This window comes from Ictalurus furcatus, chromosome 10 (genome assembly GCF_023375685.1).
Source record: "Ictalurus furcatus strain D&B chromosome 10, Billie_1.0, whole genome shotgun sequence".
In the NCBI taxonomy this organism is placed as follows: domain Eukaryota; kingdom Metazoa; phylum Chordata; class Actinopteri; order Siluriformes; family Ictaluridae; genus Ictalurus; species Ictalurus furcatus.
Genome location: NC_071264.1, coordinates 15,467,149 through 15,492,944, shown reverse-complemented (window position 1 = coordinate 15,492,944; position 25,796 = coordinate 15,467,149). Strand labels below are relative to the sequence as shown.

General features: G+C 38.7%; 2 protein-coding genes across 4 annotated transcripts in view; one reads left to right on the top strand and one right to left on the bottom strand.

Annotated features, from left to right (window-relative positions):
* Positions 1-25,796, bottom strand: part of stx6 (syntaxin 6) — a 49,493-nt gene that overhangs the window by 1,713 nt on the left and 21,984 nt on the right. Inside the window, exon 8 of one of the 3 annotated variants that reach the window (XM_053634213.1) lies at positions 12,816-12,840. The exons of the other annotated variants lie outside the window; for them this stretch is intronic. Coding sequence (XP_053490188.1) covers positions 12,830-12,840 — 11 coding nt within the window. The 3' untranslated portion in view covers positions 12,816-12,829. Of the gene's footprint in view, positions 1-12,815; positions 12,841-25,796 lie in introns of those variants that run through there. 3 annotated transcript variants of the gene reach the window in all.
* si:dkey-121a11.3 (uncharacterized) lies at positions 1,616-24,558 on the top strand. The gene is made up of 10 exons (XM_053634206.1): positions 1,616-1,991; positions 5,293-6,151; positions 7,771-7,834; positions 8,778-8,918; positions 12,219-13,390; positions 14,530-14,656; positions 18,781-19,003; positions 19,343-19,467; positions 22,051-22,223; positions 23,243-24,558. The coding sequence occupies exons 2-10, from the start codon at positions 5,323-5,325 to the stop codon at positions 23,434-23,436; spliced, it is 3,048 nt and encodes a 1,015-aa protein (XP_053490181.1). The 5' UTR covers positions 1,616-1,991; positions 5,293-5,322; the 3' UTR covers positions 23,437-24,558.

Genomic DNA, 25,796 nt, shown 5'->3' with positions numbered 1-25,796 from the left:
ACCTTAAGTGGTCTTCAATTGTCAATCTGGGGAAAATAATGTTGCAGTGTTGTTCTATCAGAAAGGCTTCATGACGAACTCTTCCAGGAAACTAAGAACCCATAACCAATTAAAGAATCCTTAAGGAACTTTTTAAGTGTGTACACTCTAAGAACCTAAACCCCAATGAGACAACCAAATCCTTCAGGGTGCTATATAGAAACACTGTTCCTAAAAGACTAGTTTTCACTTCCTGAATTAAGATCACTCTTATGTTCTCAGCAGCGTTCATATCACTGCTGACAGTTACAGTATAATCTGGTTTTTGTTCACGCAGCCTGAGCCACTGAGCGCCTGATTGAAGTGGTTTATGGACCTATGTCTAGCCAATGGTTGATGAATTTTATCTTAATCCTCTTGATTCTCTGAACAGATGACTCAGACCAGTTGCTGGAGAGCAGAGGGATTGTGTGACTGAGAAGTGGTATAAGAAAGTTAAGACATGAGCACTCAGCATGCAATGGGTCAGATATAGTATAGTCAGCAGCAAGCGGGAATTATGGAAAACTTTGGCTCTTTTTGGATGGCAAATGGTAAACTGCTAACTAAAAAGGTAATGCCAGCTTGCCAATTTTCTTACAGAACATATTTTGACACTTTTTAATGTAATAAATGCTAGATGATCTTCTGACACTGGAGAGAAAAGTAAGTTATATAACATGTAATTAAAAAAAGTTGACAGGACAGAATTAATCCTCTGCTTTGCTGTACTGAAAGCCCCTTGTTCTTTGTGCATATTTTCTGAGTGGCAGACGTTTTTTGAAATCTTCAGGTCACTTTTCTTTAACGGTTTAGCAGGAAATTATAATGTATATGTAAACATGTAAAGAAAAATCCATTCCATGGCAGTTGGAGTCTGTTTATATGGTCATTTCACAGGAGATTGAACACGGCTGGTTCTTGTTACAAGGAGGCAGTTGACACATTAAGTGGAGCAAAGTTAATGGAATGTTGAATCAGTTTCAGAATGAAGTGGAGAGAACAAATGTGATTTTGCGTGAGGCCTCTTGGTAGAGCCTCAGGTTTCAGGCGAGGGTGTCTCAGATTTTGCATCCTTGGCAGCACTGCACATAAAGTTCAAGACCCAGCCCAGTTATTTCTGTTACATTTGGTTTTGCTTCATTCCAGGCCTTGGCTCACAGTTACATACACTTTCTGCTCAACTAATCCAGAATTTTTACTTACTTTAATCATTAGAAAGATTTGAATAGGTTGCCAGATATGATTTTTTTAACAACTCTGACATTATTTTAGAGAAGATCCAGTGAGATATGGCTATAAATCACAGAGCAGATTGAGAGCACTGAATCAGACTGAATTTATAATCAACAAAGGAAATTCTTTGGCAGATGAAGTATGTGCCTGGAGATTCCTGCACTTCCTTTCCACTTGCCGTTTAAGATTCCGTCCTCTTTTTTATTCTCCTTTGGAAGGGTAGAATTACGCTCCTCCTACAAGGGGCTGACCTTGGTGGGAGCTTAACCAATAGACTGTTAGCTTTGTTCCCATTAAACCTGTTATCCAGCCTATCCCTTTCCAGTGTTGGTCATGCCTGTCTCCTGAGCAACACAGGAATCTTAACACATGTGGATATTCAACAGTCAGACTCAGTCCCACGCACACCGTAGCTCATGGAGGAGGAAAGTAGACAGCAAGGGAGAACATTCAGGAGGCTAAAGTCATGTTCTTAAGAAGTGGGAGTGTTCAGGGAAAACTCAGAGAACACTCTCTTCACACTTGAGCTGCCTCCAGAACAGCTGGAATTGGGCTAAACAAAAAAAGCAGAGAAACAGAAAGAGAAAGAGCAAGAAGGGAAAAGCAACTTATGAAAGAGACTTAAAACAGGAATTGGAATGACTTGGCTGTTTAGATGTGAATATGTGGCATGTTTGTTAACTGACTTTCAGATAGTCAGCATAAAATGGGCTTCATACGTCAGCAGGGAGAACGAGGTAAGATGCTGAAGTCTGCCATCCTTTGTTTCCACTTACTAAATGATTCAGAGTAGTACTTCCATAATAGCTGTCTTTGTGATTTTAAATGAATATAATTGAATTAAAATAAAACTGTTTGCTTCACATTATGTTGCATAAACACAGCTCCCAATCATAGCCTATTGTATTAAATTGTTAACTACTTTAAATGTAGCAGGTTTTTGTTTTTTTTTTTGCTTTAATTACACATTAAATCCTTCTACCTGAAAAATTTTTGTCACTTGTACTACTGAGAAACAGGGTTGTACATTGTTTTTTGAGTAACAGTGAGTCTTTGAAAACCTTTCTAAAGTCTGTGGGAAATTTGGCAAACATTGTTTTAGCTATTATTTGACTTGCCTTCCACCTTTTCTACATTTGCGACAGGAGTAAAATATAATGAATGCATGTCAAATACAGCAGCTGACTTACATGACCTAATAAATGGTCCAATTCTCAACACATAACATAGTCATTTGGCATTAGACCCAGGGCTCTCAGGCTTTTAACAGAACTCACTATGCTGTTGAATTTCAAAACCTGAAGTGAAAATGTGTCTTTGATCATATGAAGAATGTACTGAAGAGGTACAATGTAATATTAAACGTTAGCTGTGTTGTCATACTCAAGTGATGCTTGTTGGTCAAAATCTAAGAAAAAGACATCATCAGGTTGGGCGTGCGGAAGGAGGAAAAAAGAAACAAATTCCTTTGAAATAGCCTCATTAGTTACAGAGATATGGATTCCAAGATACTGAGAGTTTTGTGCTTACATTTGCGCAGACAACATAAGCAATCTGTGCCCCTACACACATTTCTTGATTTTTTAGAAAATCCCAGAACTAATCCTTTTCTCTGATAAGTATAAGGCTGCCCACCATACCGTATGAGTTGGCTTTGAAAGCCACATGTCTATCTCACAGAGTTTTGCCATTACTGAGACCAGCATAGGATTTTTGCTCAGTGTATTCACATACAATAATTCATCTCGAACATGGTAGACTGATTTTAGTCTGATGACCTGGCACCCATGGGTACGGTGCATATATCTCAGCACGGGATACTGGATAGTCCCGGAAGAGATAAGCTAAAGCAAATGCTGGGAGCCCTAATTAGGAGGGGAATAATTAAATCAAATTAGTCTTGAAAAGCACACAGCCATGCATGAACTTCTTTTCTCAGTGTACGTTTGCTTGTGTGTGTTTCTCTTTCTTTTAAAATACTTCAATGATGGGAGGCAAAAAAGGAACATGGGTTTATGGGCATTCTTCTTTTAACTTTACACTATTTCTTTCTTTCTTTTTTAAATTTATTTATTTTACAGTTGTTCAACACTGAATCTAAGAAAACATGCCAATCTCATGTAACAAGGTTTCTTTGGTGACAATGGTTACATTTTGCTCTAAAATGTATAACGGGGTCTTTTTTTAAGCAAAGAATGAGAAAATTCACAAAATATGTTTAAATAACATACATACTAAGAGCATGAGGACATTAGGTACATTCTAATAATGGACTTCCTATTTATTGTTTAATGTTAAATGGATTCAAACATTAATTCATTAATTATGTTTTTTAAATTATTATATTATAAATTATTATAATTTAATAATAATATTATAATTATTATAAATATTATAATTATAAATTCATGTCAGCAGTTTTTCAGTATCTGCAAAATTCATGGCATATTTATGGTTTGTTGAGCTGCGTGTCACTTTAGAGCTTCAGTTGTACTCAGCACAACAAGTTTATCCTTAGTCATGGCAATAGAGTAAACATTCAAGTTATGTTTGAATTTGTTTCGGAAAATAAGGTGTAAGGATGGAGTTGCTTTGAGGAATGTCGAACTCAGGTCTAAATTTTGATTTGAGTGGAACTACATGTAAAAGAATTACAATTAATTTAGTTAGAGAAGAATTTTTACACACAACTCCAACTCTTCAAAATTGTATCTTGTTCTTTACCTTGCAGAACAGACAATACAAGGTGCCAGATTGAATATCAAGTTCCTGATATGCTAGTCAAAATCCATTTTAATACATAATACAAAATGCACCAAAAGTAAATGTTTTTTTTTCCCAAAACTCCAACCCAAAAATCTATTTAAAAATGCTGTGTTTTATATTTTGAAAATACAAAAATTATTTGCACAAAATAAGTCTGGAACTTCCATTGTTAAAGGTAATGTTAGCATGATTGTGTTAGTGGATGACTTAATGCTAATAAGTTATTCAGTTTATTCTTCAGCAACCACACTGGTGCTCCGGGAATGGACATTCTGAATTGTAAATCAATTATATGATAACTAATTGTTTGTTAAAGTATTACTGTACTAAAAATGTTAACCTGTTTATATATTTTTCTACTGTGTGTTGGTGAGAGCTTAAAATACCTACCAGATTATAGCAGCTTTGCCTGCTAGTATTTATTAGAAATCAGCACATGAAATATAAACACAATAAACACAGTAGTCCAGTAACTACAGTAATGTCTTTTTAAAATATGGCTAAAAACAGATCAGTCAACACATTGCTAGTTCTCCATTTCCTGTCTGAAAACTGCTGTGTTGTTCATGAATTGTTCACAACCAGAAGAATTTATAACCATTGAGCAGCTGTGGTGTGAGGGCCTGCTCTAAAAACCACAAATCACATGAGCATCAGTTTACATGATGTCATCATGCGACACATTTTGAAACCAACAAATACAGAACACAAAAGAATTTCAAAAACAACCTACATACAGATTTATTCTACTGCCATCAAACACAAACTACAAAATATTTTTCATTTTTCACTCAATTTCCTTCAAGGCTGTCCCTGACTGTCAAGCTCCTTACTCTATCACAGAGATTAGACCAAGCAACCCTGCAGAAGCATCACATTTCTGCCACCCACACTCATTACCTTACTCTTTCAGTCACTGCCCATAGCTTGTGACTATAGATGAGGATAGGGGCATAGATTGGCCAGTAAACAAAGAGCTTCATCCACAAACTAAGTGATTCCCTCTCCATATGCTATTATGAGATGATTAGACAGAAGATGATCCCCATTAACCTCTAGTGATTCCCAAAGGGCATGGTATCACTGAGTGTCTAATATAGCTGAGAACAGGGCCTTATGCTTTCCATGACATGTCATGACATTTTCCAGAATAACAAAACACTTAAAGCCTTTACAGGTGTACTATTCCTGAGCTTACTCTTATACAATAGTAGCTGTTTATCTGGAAACTGGAGACCACCAAGTGACTCTTGTTTCCTATTGTTTCCATAGGCTCTATAATGCTGACTCTCTGAATGGGCCATGGAGGACATGGTTGTGCGTGAGAATTGCAATGCTATGGCCACTGACTCCCACCCGATGGACAGATCAGATCAGGAATCTGACTCCCAACCTTCATCGAGTCCCACCCATGTACTCAGATCTGTCATCTCCTCTTCTCTAAGCTCCCACACCAAGCTACAGCAACATACCTCTGCTGTTTCAGCCCTGCAGTCCAAGGCGAAGGCTCGCTCAGAGCGCAAGGCAATCTGGAAACAGCCTTCTAAAAAGAAAGAAGACAGGAGAGTGGTACCTGGGTTCTACATGTCAGCATGCTCTCACACAGGTGTCTGGGGATTCAGCAGCAGTGATGAAGACATGGAAGCTCGTGTTGAGGGTTTAAGTTTCCACACTATTGAAGATAAAGGAATCATCAATTCCACGGGAAATGGAGAAGCAGTATTTCTGGAGAACATCGCAGACAGGATCACCAGGCAAGAGCCCGTGCTATCAAATGGAGGTGATGTTCCAGGAAGAGAGGAATCTAATAGTGGTGTCATGCCCAGGCACATGGCTCTGAGGACAGATCCCAGCATTCAGGGAGAGATTAACAGGTCAGACAGAGCAGAGAGCCATCCTCAGAGCTGCAGGCCAAGTGACTCAGGCCTGGCAGTAGCAACAGGAAGCGAACTGAGGCGTGCTGACAGTCTAGAGAGCATCTGCAGCAGTGGAAGCTCTCTCTCACTAGCAGAAAGAGTGGAAATAAACAGATCCATCCTCAGACAGATGCTTCAGAAAGCCCAAAGGAAGAGTGGTGAGGGTCAACAGGCTACAGTTACTGATCAGAGGATGGAGAATACACATTGCAGAGGTGAAAATGAAATATATTAAGAATCTTAGGAATTTTATATTATCTCAAAAGAATGGTTCTGCGAAAAAACTGAATATAAGCAATGAGGAAAGATATGTTTGGTATCTGATGATTATTTCTTTCATTTCACACTGGAGTTACAATTTCTTTTCCATAAACCTATGCCTTGAACCACAACTAGGCCTCCCAAAGATTCATCACAATTGCACTGGAAGCTGGAAGCCATGATGATAATATGAAAAAAGATCATGTTTATTTAAAATAAAATTAAGATAAGTAGCTTAGCAATGCTGTTTGAAGAGAGTAGATATTTGGGTGTGTGTTTAAGTAAAATATTTTAAATGGGATAAACATTCACTGTTTGTTAGCTACATTAACCCCGTAGCACTATTGCAAAACCTAAGAAGAAAACTGTGGACATCAAACACGTCTTGGCTGATCAAATACTTTCAGAATAAGGGGGGGGGGGATGCTTAAGTTTTCATTTAATTATAATTGTTCCCTTGACTAATATACATATACATATAGTATAATAATTCAATCGAGTGACATTTTGATTTAATTAATTTATTGTGTTTTTTAAGGGGCAAGATTTAAGTTTAACCAGATTTCTTCACTTTTGCCTCGATTTGTGTGTGTGTGTGTTTGTGTGTGTGTGTGTGTGTGTTTATGAATCGTGTGAGGTGAATTTGAATCAGCTTGAACAGAAAATGACTGGAATTATTCAGAATGGAGATGAGATAAAGCCTGGTACTGCTGGATAACAAAAGGGGAGAAAGGGAGAGAAATTACAGGGTGGGATTTTTAAAATTTATTTAGATGGCTACTTATGGACACAAACAATCACATCTAACTACATCGTCAACAACAAAAAAAACTTTACTATACTGAAGCTGTAAGACAACCACAACTTTATTCTTACACTTGCCTATTACAACATGTACCGTACAGGTATATAAAAGTGAACTTATGAACAATATATTCAATTGAGTCACTGATTAAGGTAACAGACATATAATAAACAGTCAATGAAATCTTTGGTGGTCACATCACCACAAAAAGCAACGCTTCTGTACTGAGAAGCTAGTTTGATTTTCCTAGCTACTTTTTAAATCAAGTAACTTCCAAATAGGTTTTTTTTTTTTTTTTCAAAAATGCTTCATTTTCATAACTTTATTTTATTTCATCACGTTATGCTTTCTTGCCAGTTGGATGAAAGCACAGTTGACACAGTTGACACAGTTCTTTCCTGGTGATTTCGGTGTGATTTGGGTGGATAAAAATGGTAAATGGTCTGCACTTATATAGTGCTTTTTAACCATAGCGGTTTACACTGTTTCTCATTCACCCATTCACACACACACTCACACACCAATGGCAGCAGAGCAACCATGCAAGGCTGGGGGTTCAGTGTCTTGCCCAAGGACACTTTGGTATGTGGAGTCATGTGGGCCGGGGATCAACCACCAACCCTGCAATTAGTGGACAACCTGCTCTACTACCTGAGCCATAGCCATCATATATATATAAAACCATAACTTAATTGATTATATTGATTATATTTGTACTGTTGTGATGAAATTCACAACTAAAATGATAAAATTTGTGTGTCTCTACAGGTGGGCTGAATGACAGTGACTGGGATTCTGGGATTTCTCTTCATGACAGTGAGCAGAGTCAGAGGTGACCTTAAAACACAATATTATTGTTTCTGTTTTAAGGGCTTAACAGAACTAACTATAGTTGGGTGAAATTTTCAGTTTGTTTTATCATCTATATCAACATCTACATCTACATTAAAACCATCATCATCATTATTGTCATCCCCTCCCAATGGTAACCAATAATAACAATCAGAAGGAAATAAAAATGAAAAATGAAATGTCTAAATTACATATGGTTCTATTTTTAATCCACTAAATAAAATAAATACGAATTGCAAAATAATTATGTCATATATTCACATTAGAGTTTTTGATTTTATATAAAAACACAATAATAACTATCTAAGGAATAAAACATGATACATCATACTCTACAGAAAAAGAGCTGATTATTTTCCTGTAGCTGCATGTACCAAAGTGTTTTATTCATCTTATACCACAGCAATTTGCTATCAGTTATAATTTACGAAAGAATGGCACATCATACCTTTTATCCATTTATAGTTACAGTTGATGTTATGGAACAGTTGCAAAGCTAATAAAAACTGAGTATTCAGCAGCATTGCAGTATTAAAAAAGTGCTCAATCTTTCACAACAGTAGAAATCAAACATCTGGATTAGAGAGTAAGATGTAATTTATGCTAGCATTTAACTTGTTTACCTGTTTACTTGTTTTGTTAGAACAGAAACATGATATCATGTTCATGTAATCCAAAGCATGATTATAATCATAATCCAATTTACACATATTAGCAAACACTTCTCTCATGTTCTCTCACTCACACACACACACACACACACACACACACACACACACACACACACTCATGCACATTCAGTCCCATCAGGCTAATTAGTAGTGATGGGCTGCTCCACTTAATCCTGTGCTGTATGAGTGTGCCTGCTGCACAGTAGCTGACGTCTGCGTGTGTGTGGGTGGGTGTGTTTGACTGGCCTACAGGCCCTTTGTCTCAGGTGCTGAGTTGCCGCTTAGTCCTCGCCATGAACAGGCCAAACAACTGCTGGAGCGTGCTCGCATGAAGGCCCGCTCAAACCCACTCAAAGCCGACCACACCATCCTACCTGTCCAGAGGGACAAGCCGTAAGTACACTCTCTTTCTCTCTCTCTCTCTATCTATCTCTTATGCTCTCCCCTTTGCAGAATATTGGGATCTGAAGTGGTGGGGGATGTCAACCAGAGAAGCTTAGGTGCTGATAGGCATGGAGTCCACCCTTAAAGTGGTTCAAAACATGGCCAGATTGGAATTATAACTTTTTTGTGTGTGAATTATAAGGTGTTGTAAAAAAAAACAACTGTGTGTGTGTGTGTGTGTGTGTGTCGGGGTGTTGTGTGTGTTTTATTTGCTGTGGAGGGTGTTGTTGATGTATGGGGGATGTGCTGGGATGAAGCGGCCTAGTCCTTTTCATCAGCAACAGGTTTCTCTCTCTCTCTCTCTCTCTCTCTCTCTCTCTCTCTCTCTCTCTCACTCTTCAATTCAATTAAATTTTACTTTTATAGCACATTTAACAACTCACTGTCACAATGAAGATTCACATGTACCAATTTATATTGTTCATATCGACAGTGTATATTTGCACAAACTTACTTCACATATTGCACAATATATATTTGAACTCTTTTTTTGTTTTTTATTTAATATCTCTATAAATAGTTACTTCTTATTTAATATATGTAATATACATAGCTTGATGGGGAACTGCACTGCATCTTGCTGTACAATTTCAATATAGGTATTCGGATTCAAATAGGCCCCATGCTAAGCAAACCCCAGGCAAGAAGTGAAAAAATGTGTAAAAAAAAAACCAAAAAACCCCCCCCAAAAAAACCAAAACAAAAAACCAAAGGCAAAGAAAAAAAAAGAGGAAATCTCTGGTCAATGCCAGATAGTGGAATTTTGATATTAAGGTTGTGCAATATTGCAAGTATGTTATACAACATATTGTGATAATCAACTTAAACAACATTGTTTCGTGGACACTTCAACATATTGTTATTACTTATAGGCAGCATTTCTGTGCAGTGCTTGTGCCCCAGCAATAATTGTGTTAAAGTCCATAAGTGATAATTGTAAACTAAATCATGCTAGTAAACAGAGTAAACAATGTCTCATCCTTTTCAGAGACCCACACTCACTTCTGTTGATGATAGCTGAGTTATATAAGGCATGTTGAATTATACAACAATTACACAAGGCCGACGTCTCTGATCCTCATCTCTCATCATCCAGTGGCATATTCAATCAATCTCTCTCTCTCGCTTTCTCTCGCATGCACCCACCCACCCACACCCACACACACACATACACACATATACACACACACCACAGATGAGTGAGCCATTCTAACAGCTGCTCCTTGTTTGGTAAGAAAATACCCCCTTTTTGTGGCAGCATACTAAACAGATTACTATTGTTTTCTGAATGATTTTATGAGTTTTTGCAATAAGCACGCTCTTATACTGCTCCTTATACTGCTTTTATAAGTATACATTAGAAACATCCATGGCTGGGAGCCAAGGGAACAAATAATTTGCCATGTTCTCTGGGTGTGAATAATGGTATCATTCTCTCCCCTGTCAATCATACTGACACTAGCCAGTCATAGGCATGTATGAGCACATGCATGTGGAAGAGAGTAGATGCTGTGCCCAGCGACACAGCATGAGCAGCAGTTCAAAACAATGTAGTTGGCTGGCATCACGTGTCATGGAGGAAGCATGTGCTAGCCTTCACCCTCCTCAGGTAGCTGTTGTATGATAGCGGAGAGCTGGCTTGTGGTGGGGCATTGACAAGTGAACATATTTTTTAAAAAAGATATCTGCATTATTTTGCAATACCATTATTATTATTATTATTATTAGTAGTAGTAGTAGTAGTAGTAGTAATAGAAGTAGTAGAAGTAGTATTAGTAGTAGTAATAATTATAGTAATGTTCAAATAATATATTATTAATAAAAGTACTACTATTATGAATAAAAATAATAATAACAATAGTAGTATTGTTAGTATTAGTATTAGTAGTAGTATTAACAGTATTGCTGAGGAAAGTGTCCTTCCCGAGGCTGCTATCATGCTCCTGCTAAATGATTTCCTCTTAGTTCCCAGTGTTATCTTGCTCAGTGGATTACAATAATGCTATACTGGTCAAGTTGGCATGCAATCACATTTGCAGATGCTAGTGAACAGACATTGTAGAAGAGGCTCGGTATGTTATTACACAGCAGGAGCCCATTAATATGAAGTATTAATATATGTAGGGAATGCTGTGGTCTTTTAGCTGAAACAGAGGGATGAATTCCAGGGGAATTTAGCCTTGAATCAGTGTCTCAGTGTTGGAAATCTCCAGCCACTTTGGAATGTGGCCTGTGTTTTTCTGCATATGTGTGTGTGTTCAGGAGTTCAACAGCTTTGTACTTATTTACTGTGTGCTGCATAATTATACAACTCTAAAATCATAATTTTCACAATCATAATAAAAATCATAATTATTTTTTTTATCAAAATTATCATAAAAATCATATCATATTCTATTTTAACTGCATTACTTAAAATAATTCCTCATTTGGAGCAATGGGAGGAACGGTTCTGTGTGCCATGTTTATTTCACCTCTTTCATCAAACTCTCATCCAATTAGTAGAATAATGGGATTGATTTAGCAAAAAATGCAATGCTGTGTAAAAGATTGTCTAAACTAAAGAGCCGTACACTAAAGCACTGTTGAATCCTTGAATTTGATTGGTCAGAAGATGTTGATTATCTTACACAGACACTTATGTGGTAGACATTCTACATAAACAGATTTTTTTTTTAAATTGTAGTTCTCTATGAGGAGACATTTATTTAGCATTTATAGAAGGAGTCTCCAGTGTCAGCTCTTGTAACAGTTGGAGGTAAAGCTGTAACTTTATGGGAAACATGGGAAAGTCTTTAGGACAGCGGGCTTAGACATTCTCTTATTAACTTCAGGAGATAAAAAAGAGATGGTTGAGGGAATGGCTGTGTATAACTGCTACAACATAAGTGACAAAACAAGTTAGATCCTGTTATCAATGTTTACCAACAATAGATGTAACTGTAAACAGATGAATGGTCATTCTTTTAATGAGTTAAAAATTGCTGTGGTATAAGACAAATAAACCACAGCAAGTCTAAATTTTTAGCACTTCATCACCCTGTCATTGATTATTTTCCCATAACAGCAGTCCTTATGCTGCCAAAAAATTCTGGCTACACAGACACCAAGAATGCAATGTCAACAATATCTATATTATCTATGCTGAATATTGAAATTATACAACCAATTGTCTGCACATGTCTATCATGCCTGTATTTATATTCAGCAGATTAGTGATGTATTGTGAATATATGTGTGTGTTTGAAGGGAGCTGCTTTCCTGGGTTGGAGCACCTGTGCAGCAGGCTCCTCTTGTGGGTACGGAACGGGTTGTGGTTGGCTCAGGAAACCTCAGTGACTCCTCCAGCAGTGACTCAACTGGAGGCTCTCGTCGTCGTCGAACCCATGGGCAGTCTCCAACGCGTGTGCGTTTTCAAGATGAGTCAGAAAAAGACGCTGAAGTGCGTTACTTGGAGCGACAGTGCAGACAAGCTGGAGAGAGGGTGCAGGGACTGCTGGGAGTCAAACCCAGTTTGGCAACATACATCAACAGCCAGGACAAATACAAAAGCAGGAAGAATCAGGAGAACTTACCCAACACTAATAGTCATTATGAACCCGAGACCATTGGTCAACAGTGCAACTCATGTGGAACAATTTTGGATGGAGACTTTTCAGATTCCTGCTTCTTTCAAAAGCAACCATCGCTTGCTAATGGAGAGGCTGAGGGAAGGACGGTGCCATGCTGGGTTGCACCCACGCTGCCTAACCGCCTGGTGCGAATAGAGCAGATTAAAGAGACTTACATAGGTGCCATGAGCCCTGTCATTGTGGAGAGCGATGGCACACACTGTAGAGCCGCAGGCAGTGTGGGTAGTGTTAGAGGGACTCTACAGAAGCAGAAGAGAAAAAGTCGTAAGAGGGATGGCAGTCCTGAGACGAGGGCCACAACTGCCAATGGGCTCAGAACACCAGGATCACCAAGCATTTCCAGTAACACACCCATGTCTAATGGCACTATAGCTCCACCCTCAAACCCATATGCCCTAGAGTCACTAGAGCTAAAGGTGGACAGTAGAACATGTAAGTCTCTTGCTAACTTTAAAGCCTTTGTACCTTCAGTGGCCTCCAGAGGAGAAGTGGCAGAAGCTCAGTCAGTTCCCAGGCTCCTTCAGCCTGTTCCGCTACCTCTCCAGCCCAAAATATCTGCTCTGAATTTGGAGAGTCCCAGTGGCCAGCGAGTCATGCCTTCTCAACATCATCATCTTACACATATAGACACTGTACAAGAGGGTGGGGAGCAGTCAAATTTGGAGGGTATTCCTCAAGGAAACCCTGATCCTCCAAAAAATCCAGTGATATTTAAAAACTCTTTGTGGAAGGAACAAGCAGGTAGCAACAGTCATGGCCAGAGAATCATAACACCAGGACAACAAGCAGGTCAGTCCTGTATAAACCAGTGTACAATTACACCCTTATTTATTTGAACAGTTCCTTTTTATATAAATTGTGTTTCAAATGAAAGATTAAATTTGGATATAATATTGGCTGTGACATATCAGGTTTCACTAAAATGTACTGCATGGACACCCAAAGTATTTTTTTGGAAATACATTCCTAAATATTAAAAATATACTTGCTTTAAGAAACATTATTAAATATAATGTTAATCTACTTTCTAAATTAAAAATGCAAAATTGCATAAATTGTCTGTTCGTAAGTGAAGCTTTATTATCCACTACAACTCTGCCTACAAAATTGTGCTAAGGACAAGAGTTCTGGTTGTCCAAGATGTCTGCCACACACAGTGAAGTTTTGTTAAGAGCTGTGGTATAATTTAATTTAAAATTTAATTTCAAAACAGAAAGCTCATCAGATGCAATACAGTTATTGTTACAAAAAGTGAGAGAATTTTTTTTTTTTTTGTATAGAACAGTGTGAGAAATATAGTATAGAACTTTAAGTATACCATTACAGATGTTATATGAGAGCGTGAGTAATGCACATATGTGAGTGAATTTATATGTCTATAAGTGAATCACCACCACAGGAACCTCTTTAGGAACTCAGGAACTTTAGGTGCATTTCCAATGGAGAAAAAACTTTTCTATGTCCCAGGAAATACTGTGGTGCAGCTTGCCATACTGAACATGATTGAGCTGAATGATGATTATTGCTTCATGGATTGTGTGTAGGCAGCATGGCAGATGTGTGTTTGTGTCAGGCTCCAGATAGAGCAGGGATTTTGTTGTCAGCAGATTGGTGGAGTCACAGGCCTCTAATCTCTCTGAGCTCTGAACACAGTGGGACTCTCAGCATGGCATCCATTCAGCCCTGTTCACTTCTCTCTCTCTCTCTCTCTCTCTCTCTCTCTCTCTCTCTCTCTCTCTCTCTGTCTGCTTTTTCTGCACCTGGGACCCTCTGTCTGTCTGACTCCTATCTATATGTCTCTTTCATGGTCTTTCTTTCCACACACACACACAGTATTTCCATTACTCAGGTCCAACTCCAGCTCATATAATAATATGCAGATTTAATCTGATCAATACCTCTGCAATCTAATAATTTTTTCCCCCCAGGTTTGACACAGGACCAAATCAGTGTGGAGGTAGCAGCCAGCCCTGCCAAAAAGTCTGTGAATAATGGACTTGTTCAAGGACCTATCAAGGCCAAACAGCAAAGGGAGGACAGCCCAAGCCCTTCACCGTGAGTCATTAAAAAAAGAGAGAGAAATTCATACAGAATGAGACAGCTCTCTTCCAGACAGTTCTGGATCAGTCTAAAACTCATTGTAGTACTTTATCCTCTTATTTTGGTTTAGTCTGTAGTTTGTTCAGCTCTTTTTCATTTCTGGGCCACAAACCTGCAAAGAGCTGGACCAGACTGGACAGAAAAGTAGGTCAAAAAAAGAGGTCAGAATGAGGAGTGCTTAATTTAATTCTGATTATAACATCACTACCCCCTGGTGGTGAAAGCAGGATTATACAAACCCAATATTGAGATGAGATGATACAGAGCATTGTTTAGAACCAGTATCATACATTATAAACACGTAAAATTCCACACAGACAGTAACCCGATCACAGGATCAAGCCATAGGCCCTGGAGCTTTTAGACAGCACCACTACCGTCTTACCGAGCCACTATCAGATAAATTCAAAGAATCCAATACCATGAAATAAAGGTGCATCTTAAAAAATCAGAATATTGTGAAAAAGTTCCTTTTTTCTGCAATTTAATTCAAAAAGTGGACCTTTCATATATTCTAGATTCATCACACATAAAGAGAAATATTTCAAGATGTTTTTTGTTTTAATCTTGATGATTGTGGCTTACAGCTCATGGATATCAAAAATCCAGTATCTCAAAGTATTAGAATAAATAATTTATAATACAGAAACATCGACCTGAGAAGAGCTCTAATCAGCTAATTAATTCAAAACAGCTATAAAGGTTTCCTGAGGCTTTAATCTCTCAGTCTGTTTCAGTACACACAACCACAATCATGGGGAAGATGAAAGTAAATGTTGCATTTTATTTGGAAATCAAGGTCCCAGAGTCTAGAGGAAGAGTGAAGAGGCACAGAATCCAAGTTGCTTGAAGTCTAGTGTGAAGTTTCCACAGTCAGTGATGATTTGGGTGCCATGTCATCTGCTGGTGTTGGTCCACTGTGTTTTCTCAAGTCGAGAGTCAATGCAGCGTCTATCAGGAGATTTTAGAGCACTTCCGTTCCATCTGCTGATGAGCTTTATGGAGATTCTGGTTTCCTTTTCCAGCAGGACTTGGTACCTGCCCACAGTGCCAAAACTACTAGTAACTGGTTTGCTGAGCATAGTATTAATGTGCTTGATTGTCCAGCCAACTCGCCTGACCTGAACCCCATAGAGAATCTCTGAGAGACACCAGAGCCAACAATACAGACGAGCTGAAGGCCGCTATCAAAGCAACCTGGGCTTCCATGAAACACCTCAGCAGTGCCACAGGCTGATCGCCTCCATGCCACACCGCATTGATGCAGTAATTCGTGCAAAATATTAATTAACATATTTTTAAAAAGGTCGAAATTTCTGTATTATAAATTCTTTATTGTAATATTTTGTGATACTGGATTTTTGATTTCCATGAGCTGTAAGCCGTAATCATCAATATTAAAACAAAAAAAGGCTTGAATATTTATGCATAATGAATCTAGGATATATGAAATTTCCACTTTTTGAATTAAATTACAGAAAATAATTAACTTTTCCACGATACTTAAATTTTTTGAGCTGCACCTGTATTACTATAATTGTATAACTCCAATTCCAAAAAAAGTGTGACAATGTGTAAAATGTAAATAAAAACAGAATGCAATGATTTGCAAATCTCATAAACCCATATGTTATTCACAATAGAACATAGAAAACATATCAAATGTTTAAACTAAGGAAGTGTACCATTTTAAAGAAAAAATAAGGTAATTTTGAATTTGATGGCCGCAACACAGCTCAAAAAAGTTGGGACGGGGCAACAAAAGGCTGGAAAAGTAAGTGTTACTAAAATGAAACAGCAGGAGGAACATTATGCAACTGATTAAGTTAATTGGCAACAGGTCAGTATCATGATTGGGTATAAAAAGAGTATCTTAGAGATGCAGAGTCTCTCAGAAGTAATTATGGGATGGAATCTGGATGGAAGCATACAGTATGTTGCTCTAAAACCTGTATATACTTTTCAGCATTGATGTCTGTCCAGATGTGCAAGCTGCCCATTCCATAGGCACTAATGCACCCCCATACCATCAGAGATGCAGGCTTTTGAACTGAGTGCTGATAAAAATCCAGATGATCCCTCTCCTCTTTAGTCCTCTTTAGTTTAAGGCAGGGGTTCCCAAACTTTTCCAGGGCAAGACCCCCCAAATGGCATTAACATTTGACCGAGGCCCCCCTTTTGCAAGATATCTTTAAAACACATTCAAAATACAGACTTCTGAATATATCCCCCCCCTTTTTTTATTAATAATTACATCTTACATCTTTACATTACATTACATTAGGAATTGATTGTGTGGGTGTGTGGTTGTCTGAGCGTGAGAGAGAAAACACACTAGTGGGAGGGATGGGCTTGGTGGCTCCGACCAAATTGTTGAGGCCCCCTGGGCGCCCCCTGGCGGCCCCCACTTTGAAAACCACTGGTTTAAAGGATGTGGCGTCCATGGTTTCCAAAAAGAATTTCAAATTTCGAACAGTTTTCCCCTTTGACTCAGTCCATTTTAAATGAGCTTTGGCCCAGAGAAGACGGCAGCGTTTCTGGATCATGTTCACATATGGCTTCTTTTTTGCATGATAGAGTTTTAAGCAGCATTTGTGGATGGCACGTCAAATTGTGTTCCCAGACAGTGAGTTCTGGAGGTGTTTCTGAGCCCATACAGGGATTTCCATTACAGAATCATGCCTGTTTTTAATGCAGTGCCACATGAAGGGCCGAAGATCACAGGCATGCAATACTGATTTTCCCCCTTGTCCCTTGTGCACATAGATTTCTCCAAATTCTATGAATCTTTTGATGATATTAAGTACTGCAGATGATGACATATTCATAGTCTTCACAATTTTAAGTTGAGGAAAATTATTCTGAAAATGTTCCACAAATTGTAGACACAATTTTTTGCAGATTAGTGAACCTCTGCCCATCTTTACTTATGAAGGACTCTGCCTCTCTAGGATACTATTTTTTATACCCAATCATATTATTGACCTGTTGCCAATTAACCTCAAGCTGTTTCTTTTTAGTAACACTTACTTTTCCAGCCTTTTGTTGCCCCGTCCCAACTTTTTTGAGCTGTGTTGCGGCCATCAAATTCTAAATGACCTTATTTTTTTTCTTAAAATGGTACATTTCCTCAGTTTAAACATTTGATATATTTTCTATGTTCTACTGTGAATAACATATGGGTTTATGATATTTGTAAATCATTGCATTCTATTTTCATTTACATTTTACACAGCGTCACAAGTTTTTTGGAATTGGGGTTGTATTTGTATGTTTCCATTTAAAGCTTATTTAATAAATATGTGTAATTTCAAGTTTATTTGAAACATTGCAGCTCTAAAGACCTAAATTATGAACACTTTAACTAGACTCCTGATCAGCCAATCATGTGGCAGCAGCACAGTGCATAAAATCATGCAGATACAGGTCAAGAGCTTCAGTTGAAACAACAAACATCAGAATGGAGAAAAAGTGTGATCTCTGTGACTTTCTCACCATTCTGTGTAACTCTAGAGACTGTTGAGTGTGAAAGTCCCAGGAGATCTGCAGTTTCTGAAATACTCAGCCCAATCTGTCTGGAATCAAAACTATGCCACAGTTAAAGTCACAGAGATCACATTTTTTCCTCATTCTGATATTTGATGTGAATATTAACTGCATAATTTTATTAATTTTGCTGCTGCCACATAATTGTCTGATTAGAGAACTGCATGGATAAACAGATGTACAAGTGTTCCTAATAAAGTGGACGGTGAGTGTATATTTGTCTTGTAATTTATACTAGGACTGTCTATAAGCCTTTTATCTATAGGTGTAGCTGCTTAACAAGTAGCCAGTTCTTTTAATACATAGATTTAAGTCATTGGTGAACACTTATCTAAAATTTTATCTGTAAAAAAGTGCAGGTTCATTCAGCTTTTGATGAATGCCAGTTTACTGCTCATAAGAGTATCTGAAGTAAAAACATCAAATACTCTAATCTAAACTTATACACATAGCGCTGCACTGCTTACAATAAATGTATCCTGTTTCAATATGACCTCTGACCTCAGGCTGATCGTTTCTCTGTTTTGTCAAAGAAATATGGCCCCAGAGGCTGACCAAAGGGAGGGTAAAACTCAGCAGGCCCTGCGCCGCTTCTTTTCGGCCATGGGTCTGAGTGCAGGAGGACGGATTGGTAAAAGTCACTCCAGCAGCATGGAACAGCTCGGCCCGCCACTCAAACCCAGAACAAACTCCTCAGAAACCCCTGGCCCCCCACACGCACTAAAGAAAGCACCCTCACTCCAGAACCTACGTCTGGTTCGTCCTCTTTACACCACTCTAGTCAACACATTACCTGCATCCAAACAGTTTATTGCTTTTCAAAGCTAATAGAGTGATTAAGGCTTTTAAATTGATTGGCAACTAATAATAATAATAAGAATTAAGAATAAACTTTTTATTATAATGTAACAGTATTTTATGTTAATATGTAGTAGTAGTAGTAACTATAATGATAATTATTTTATTTAATTACTAATAATAATTAATGCATAATTATTATTGTTAGGGTATTGCACTGTATTGCATAATACGTTTAATAATAATAATAATAATAATAATAATAATAATAATAATAGTTCCACTTTTGGCCACCAGGCGTCTCCCTTCTCTCAGCTGAAGAAATCCTCCTCAGTGCAGAATCTCCAGTGTTCCAAGAGGAAGCCGGAGCGCTCTACTGTATATACACCAGGGGAACGGCCCTGTAGCCCCGCCCTCTCCAGGTGCACGCACGCACACACACACACACGCTAAGTGTAGTGCACATCTAGTACAGGCTCGAGCCACAGCTATGTTTAAAACATTTCACACAGCCTGTTTGTTCTTACTGAAATTGTCTGTGCTGCAAATGTGTGAAACCTCCTGCTGCTATGGATATCGGCGCACAACATTATTCATAATGTTACAATGTTGTGAATGAAGTGAGTGTGAAGCATGGTATGTTGGCAGCGTGTGTATCGTGTGTATTCCCGCCAAGCAGCTGGTGTGTCGTGCAACGGCCTGCATATTTCCTCTGACTGAGACGCCAGAAGTGATTGCATCAGAGAGAGAGAGAGAGAGAGAGAGAGAGAGAGAGAGAGAGAGAGAGAATATGAGAATGTGTTAAAGTGACAGAGTTAAATATAGAAGTGTGTGAGTCTGCCAGAGAATGAGAGGAGGAGGTGAAATTGAACACACTGGCTCAGATCTCATACTTATATAGGCTACTACTCTAAACACTCATACACAAGGAGTGTTCATAGCTGTGTTAACACAAAGTAATAAAACAAATCTAGTAGAGTATAAATAGACTGACAGTGTTGCCAGTTCAGGGGAAACTAGCTAAGGTATGCTCATAAATTCGCTGTAAGTCGCCAGGTGACGTCATAGACTATTTGCGATAGTCATGGTATTGCCATTATCAATCGCATTTCACAACGTGTTACATTAAGAAGAAAGGAACGTTTTCTGCAGACATTTAGAATATAGTTTGATCAAAATAGAAATTAATCAATCATAACTTTCTTACAGAAAGAAGTCCTCTTTGATCATGCCACTATAAAATAAGCATTTACACTTTTACAAAATAAGCCTACTATAATTCCTATCAAGAATGTAGACAAATTGAAGAGGGAGAATCAGGTAATAGACACAAAGTAAACAGTTACAGATGGAGTAACTCACTTTTATTACAAGTAAATATCACCAGGAAAAGATCAGTTATTGGGAAGTAATCGGTTATTTGGAACAGTGGTGATCAGTGATTGGTTGTTGGGAACAACAGTGGGAACAGAGGAGTTACAGACTTGGTGTTGCTGCTTCTGTCTGTGGCTACAAACTGGAAGTGTAAATGAACTGTACATTAAAAATAAAATACAATAAATACACATAGAACAGCAAACACTGTCAGTAAAAGGAATATACCAGTGTTTTTCACCCTGAGTTACTTTAAACTAGCGGTGTTACTAGCAGTAGCTCTCGCAAACTGTGTTTCTTGGAACAAAATAAAGGCTAATTCAGAAAGCAATAGCAAATAGTTTGATTCGGGTTATGTCTATGAATGTGAATATAATGATGATGAGCTGTGACAGACAGAGTAGGACAGAAGATGGAGGGAATGTGACCTGCTCAAGCAGGCAGAAGGTGCAACAGACGGAGACTGGTGCAGATGTGGTCTTTGCCAGGTCACTCTCACCAAGCCAGAGTGCTTGTGTTACTGAGAGTGGAATTAGCCAACACCATACATATAACATGTCTGTTGACCACTTTGAATCAGTGAGAAATTATTCCACTTGTTTGAGTCATCTTATTAGTGCAGATTTGAAAATCCAATGCAAATTGCTTTACTACTAATGTTATTACTAGCTTTTGTATCACCCAAATCCATTGGTAACTCATAAACACAAATTCTTCCCTCTGTAAAAGTTGCCCCATCTCTGAAAGAATGCATTATACAGCTTTTGAAGTGGATATAATGAAGAATTCATGAAAGTGTTCTACAAAAATACATTTTGTATAAATGTGGTGGGATTTGATGGAACAGCTGCCATTAGACTTCCATCATAAGTAAGTTTAAAATAAATAGGTTTTTAAATTAGGCTGAAAAACACTGGTGTATTCCTTTAAACTAGCAAACTTCATACTCCTGAATTTAGCACTGAATTGTCCTGACATAATTTTAAGAACATATGTTCTATGTACTAATATTCTAGATTGCTAGTCACTACTTTTATGTAATGTCGTATTGACACAGTCTGAAAATGTGTTGTTTGTGTGACATTGCAGCCAAAGTGATGATTTGATAGCTGGTGGCATGTTAAGTAAGTGTGTGTATATGTGTGCGTTTCAATGGTCAATTAAGGATGACAGAGCAGCAATCCCAGTAAGGAGTTACAGGCTCCAAGCTGTAGGTTACATCACCTTCCCTGGGTCAGTCAGAGAGGCGGCCGCTATAAACAGCTCGGACTTGAGGGGGAGACTGGTGGACAGACGGGGGAAAGGGGGTGGCTGAAGTTAAATAGGTAGAAATTTGAGGAGGTGTTGGTCATTCTGATACAGATTTAGAATCTGTGTTTAGTCTCCCAGCCCTGCTTGATATTATATTCCTGTTACAAGCTGTAAACAATGTGTTCCTGCATTCATTCTATTTTTAAACCTGACGGACACAAAGGCCACATTCCTGACTGGTCAAGTATGCCACTGTGCATGTTAAAAATATGGCACTGTGAAAATGTGATTTAGAGCACACCTTTGTATGTATGTAGGTCACATATTTTTTATGCTGTAGTATTGTGTATTATATTGTGTGTGTGTGTGTGTGTGTGTAGGGGTCTCCAACGTGCACTGAGCATCGAGGATGTGGGCAGCCCCAGTGCTATGCGCTCAGTGGGTAGAGTCGCTCAGGCGTTTCCTGATGGGACATTTCTGTTAGAGCTGAACCGGCCTCCAGACAGGCCCTTCGGCTTCCTCATCTCCCGTGGGAAAGGCAGACCAGACTCGGGTAACACCCAGATCTCTCAGATCTCACTGGCTTTGAAAACATCATATGCTGGCTTTTCTGGATAATAAGCCACTCCACACAGCCCCAAATAATACTTTTCAAAACCTTTTTATAATACATTTTAATATAATCCTTTTTTGTACAAGACTTGGTAATGTACTAGACATTTGTTATTGTACATAATAGATGCACTGCTTCCAGATGTGTACTTCAGAGAATTTTTGCTACAGTCGTGATGTTAATCCTTCTGTTAGGCCTGGAACTCATTGTGCATATGCACTTCAGCAGTAGTTCTTGTTTGTCTGACCACTATGATCGTGTTAATTTCAACTAACACAGCTATTACAATTGTAATGTACCTTCCCATACTTTTCCTGAAATACCACAGAAGATATAGCAAAATGTTTAATTATTCACAAATAGCACACATCAGAAGTTTTGGTAGATTGTAACCGCAAAGTTTAGACTTTTTGTTTTAGCCTCACCCCATCCACTCTCTGGAGTTATCTCCTTGGCTCCACTCCCTCAACTTTCCAGCACTATCTCCTTAGCCCCACCCCCTCAGAGCTCTGGAGCTATCCCCCTGGCCCCACCCTTTCACCTCTCTAACACTATCCCTTTGGCCCTACCACTTAGCTTTCTGGAGCTACCCCCTTGGCCCAACCCCTTCAGTTCTCTGGAACTATCCACTGGCCCCAACTTGACAGCTCTCTGGAGCTATCCCCTTGGCCCTATCCCCTCAGCTTTCTAGAGCCATCCCTCTGGCCCTGTATTTTCATCGGTATGTGCTATCCCCCTAGCCCCAATGTCTCAGTTGTCTGGAGCTATCCACCTGTCCCCAATCTCTCAGCTCTTTTCAGAAGGACCATCCCTTCAGCTCTCTGGGTTTACTCTTGGCCTGTACTAGGATTAAGTTGTGCTATGCAGACGTTTGTATATTTTTCCATAGTAAACGCCATACCTTGTGTATCTAACTGTGTCAAGTCTTAAAATGTTTGACTGTGTATGTGTTGCTATAGGTGTGTATGTGGAGGACATGGGGGACAGCAGTACTCAGAAGCTGTATTCTGGACTGCTGGGAGTGGGTGATGAGATCCTGGAGGTGAATGGGGAGAAGGTAGCCGGGCTGAGTTTGGACTTGGTCACCCAGCTGATGGTTCAGAATGGTACAGCGTCCATCCGTGTGCTGCGGCACCGACCACCTCACCGCTAACACTGCAGAGGAAGTAGCCAGGATGTGGTGTGGGTACTGATCTGCTGGGCTTGATCGTAAACACCTATGTTCTGACTCTGTTCATTTATTCTGCTGATGTCATGCTTGAATGAATTCCGTGACTAGGGTGTGTGTGTGTGTTAGAAACAACAACGGAAGGGTTTTTTTTTTTTATCAGCACTAAAACCCAGATAAATCCATTTTCCTTTTGTCTGACTGCATTTTGAAGAAGTGCGGAAAACTTGCAGTGCAGAAAACTGCCTCAAATATTACTGCACAACCTCTGGGACTGTATATTTTTTTTCCTTCCAACAAAGATTTTGAACTTTTGATATCTCAAAATATTAGAATAAAGGATCAGGACGCTATTGCAAGGTTGTGATGGACTTCAACAGGAAACATAGCAAGATGCACATCACACATGACACTGTTGCCAAAATTATTAATAAATTCAAAAAGACTAGAAGTGTTGCAGACCAACCGAGGAGTGGACGTTCACAAACATCCACTGACAAAGGCACAATCGGCGTGGTGCTGGCAAACATAGTCCCCTATGGAGACTTTTGGGACACCCTGTAGATCCACACCGCTGATCTGAAATGTTTCATAAAGCCACGGCCAGTTTGAAAAGTAAAATCTAACTTTTGCTTGTCTTGTGCGATGAGATTCTACAGGGTGCTGGGTTGTCTTTTCTTACTTAAAACTGTTCAGTACCCCTCTTCATGGTTACAGGGCTAAAAGATCATGTTCTGAAATTCTCAGTCTATATCCTTTCAGTCTCTACAGGATTTCCCTCATGATAGTAGCATGCTTCTTTCCCTCAGAACAAAAAATCAGGAATTGGTAAAACAGTCAAGGCAAGAACGAACTCACCATAAATTAGATTAATGCTGAGTGAAGTCATCTTATACGTTCACTAGTTGCTGCTGTAGGTACAAAAAACTAGTTTGGGTGGTAGACAAAAACATTGAGGCAGGCAGTAATGAAAGCAGCTGAATGTAGTCTGAAAATATTTCAGAGTAGTTGAAGCCAATTCAGTCAACTGCACAAGACTGGGAAGATTTTCTTTTGCTTTGCTTCGATTTCAGTTTGCATGAAACGGAGAGGTGTGCACTTGATAGTTTTTGTAATCCCATTCCTGCCTGTTCCCAAAGGAAATCCTCACACAGTTATTTTTGTTGTACCTTAAAGCTAAATAACATTTAAATAAAATCTTTGCACTCTGGCAGAGTAAATTCCTGTGACCAGTGCTGTGTGAAAAAGCGCTTGTGTAGCCACGGGTTGCACATCACTATCCAATCCCACTTAGCATGTTTAGAGTCAGATCAGCATGCTAGTTCAAAGAGACCTATCCAGACTCACTTTTACAGACCTGAGTTAAACATGGCAGAAAAGACTCCCAGACACTGTTGTAGATTTGTTTGCTTATATCCTGGAAAGGATTTTGCTTTAACTATGAAAAAGCCTACTACTTTTTGAATTACTGGTCGACTAGTAAAAATTAGTCGTCATGCAGACCGGGCCATAAATACACACTAGGTACACAAGTCCTGTACCAAAATACAAAGGCTCCCATTGTTCACACAGTTTCTAGTTTCTCATTTTTCCTTAGTTCCTGACATACACAGTACTCAAAATGCATTCGTAATGCAAAATGAAATACCAAAAAAGTATTATACCACTTTCTTTAACTACAGAACCGGAGCATGAATGCAAATGTTTTGAATGCAATATGAAAACAGTTAGCTGCAATACTAACTCCAGACTGCATAGTAAATTATTTAAATGCTTCTTTCTGTATAGTTGCAACAGTATTATGACACATGCACCATGAATTAATGACTTTCATTTTGTGTACATATATTTACTGTCTTATGAAATAAAATAAATTGCTGAATGTACATGACATTGTTATAGTAATTTGCCAACACAGTGTCTTTCAGGTGCTGTTACAAGTTGTACTATAATACATTTGCTTTATGTATTGCGCACTCACTGGTGCAAAAATGTTACATATTCATCATTTTGAGTGTAATCCACAGGAAATGGTAAACTTCTTAAATGACAAAATAGTGAATTTGGCGAAGGTGACGTGTGTCCCAGTCCCAGACAGCAGGTATGGGGGAGGGCTGAGAGATCAATATCCCCGCTTCTCCCAAGAGATTAGGCATTGATGGATCTCATTATAAATATATATAGCAGCACTCAAAGGCATTGCACATACATTCTGTATTTCTTTATCATCCCATGATGCCTTGCTTCTATAGTCCAGGCTGCTTTCAAAAATCCCAATCAAGAATTGATAAAAAAAAAAAGAAAAAAAAAAAGGTTTACTAACAGAGAGCACTGCAAACACGCAG

What these genes read in the sequence shown, in the direction of transcription:
- si:dkey-121a11.3 (XM_053634206.1), top strand. Translation starts at nt 5,323, where the DNA reads ATGGAGGACATGGTTGTGCGTGAGAATTGCAATGCTATGGCCACTGAC. An exon ending in GACAGCCCAAGCCCTTCACC is followed by an intron (nt 14,657 to 18,780) that starts GTGAGTCATTAA and finishes GTTTTGTCAAAG; the next exon opens with AAATATGGCCCCAGAGGCTG. An exon ending in TGTAGCCCCGCCCTCTCCAG is followed by an intron (nt 19,468 to 22,050) that starts GTGCACGCACGC and finishes GTGTGTGTGTAG; the next exon opens with GGGTCTCCAACGTGCACTGA.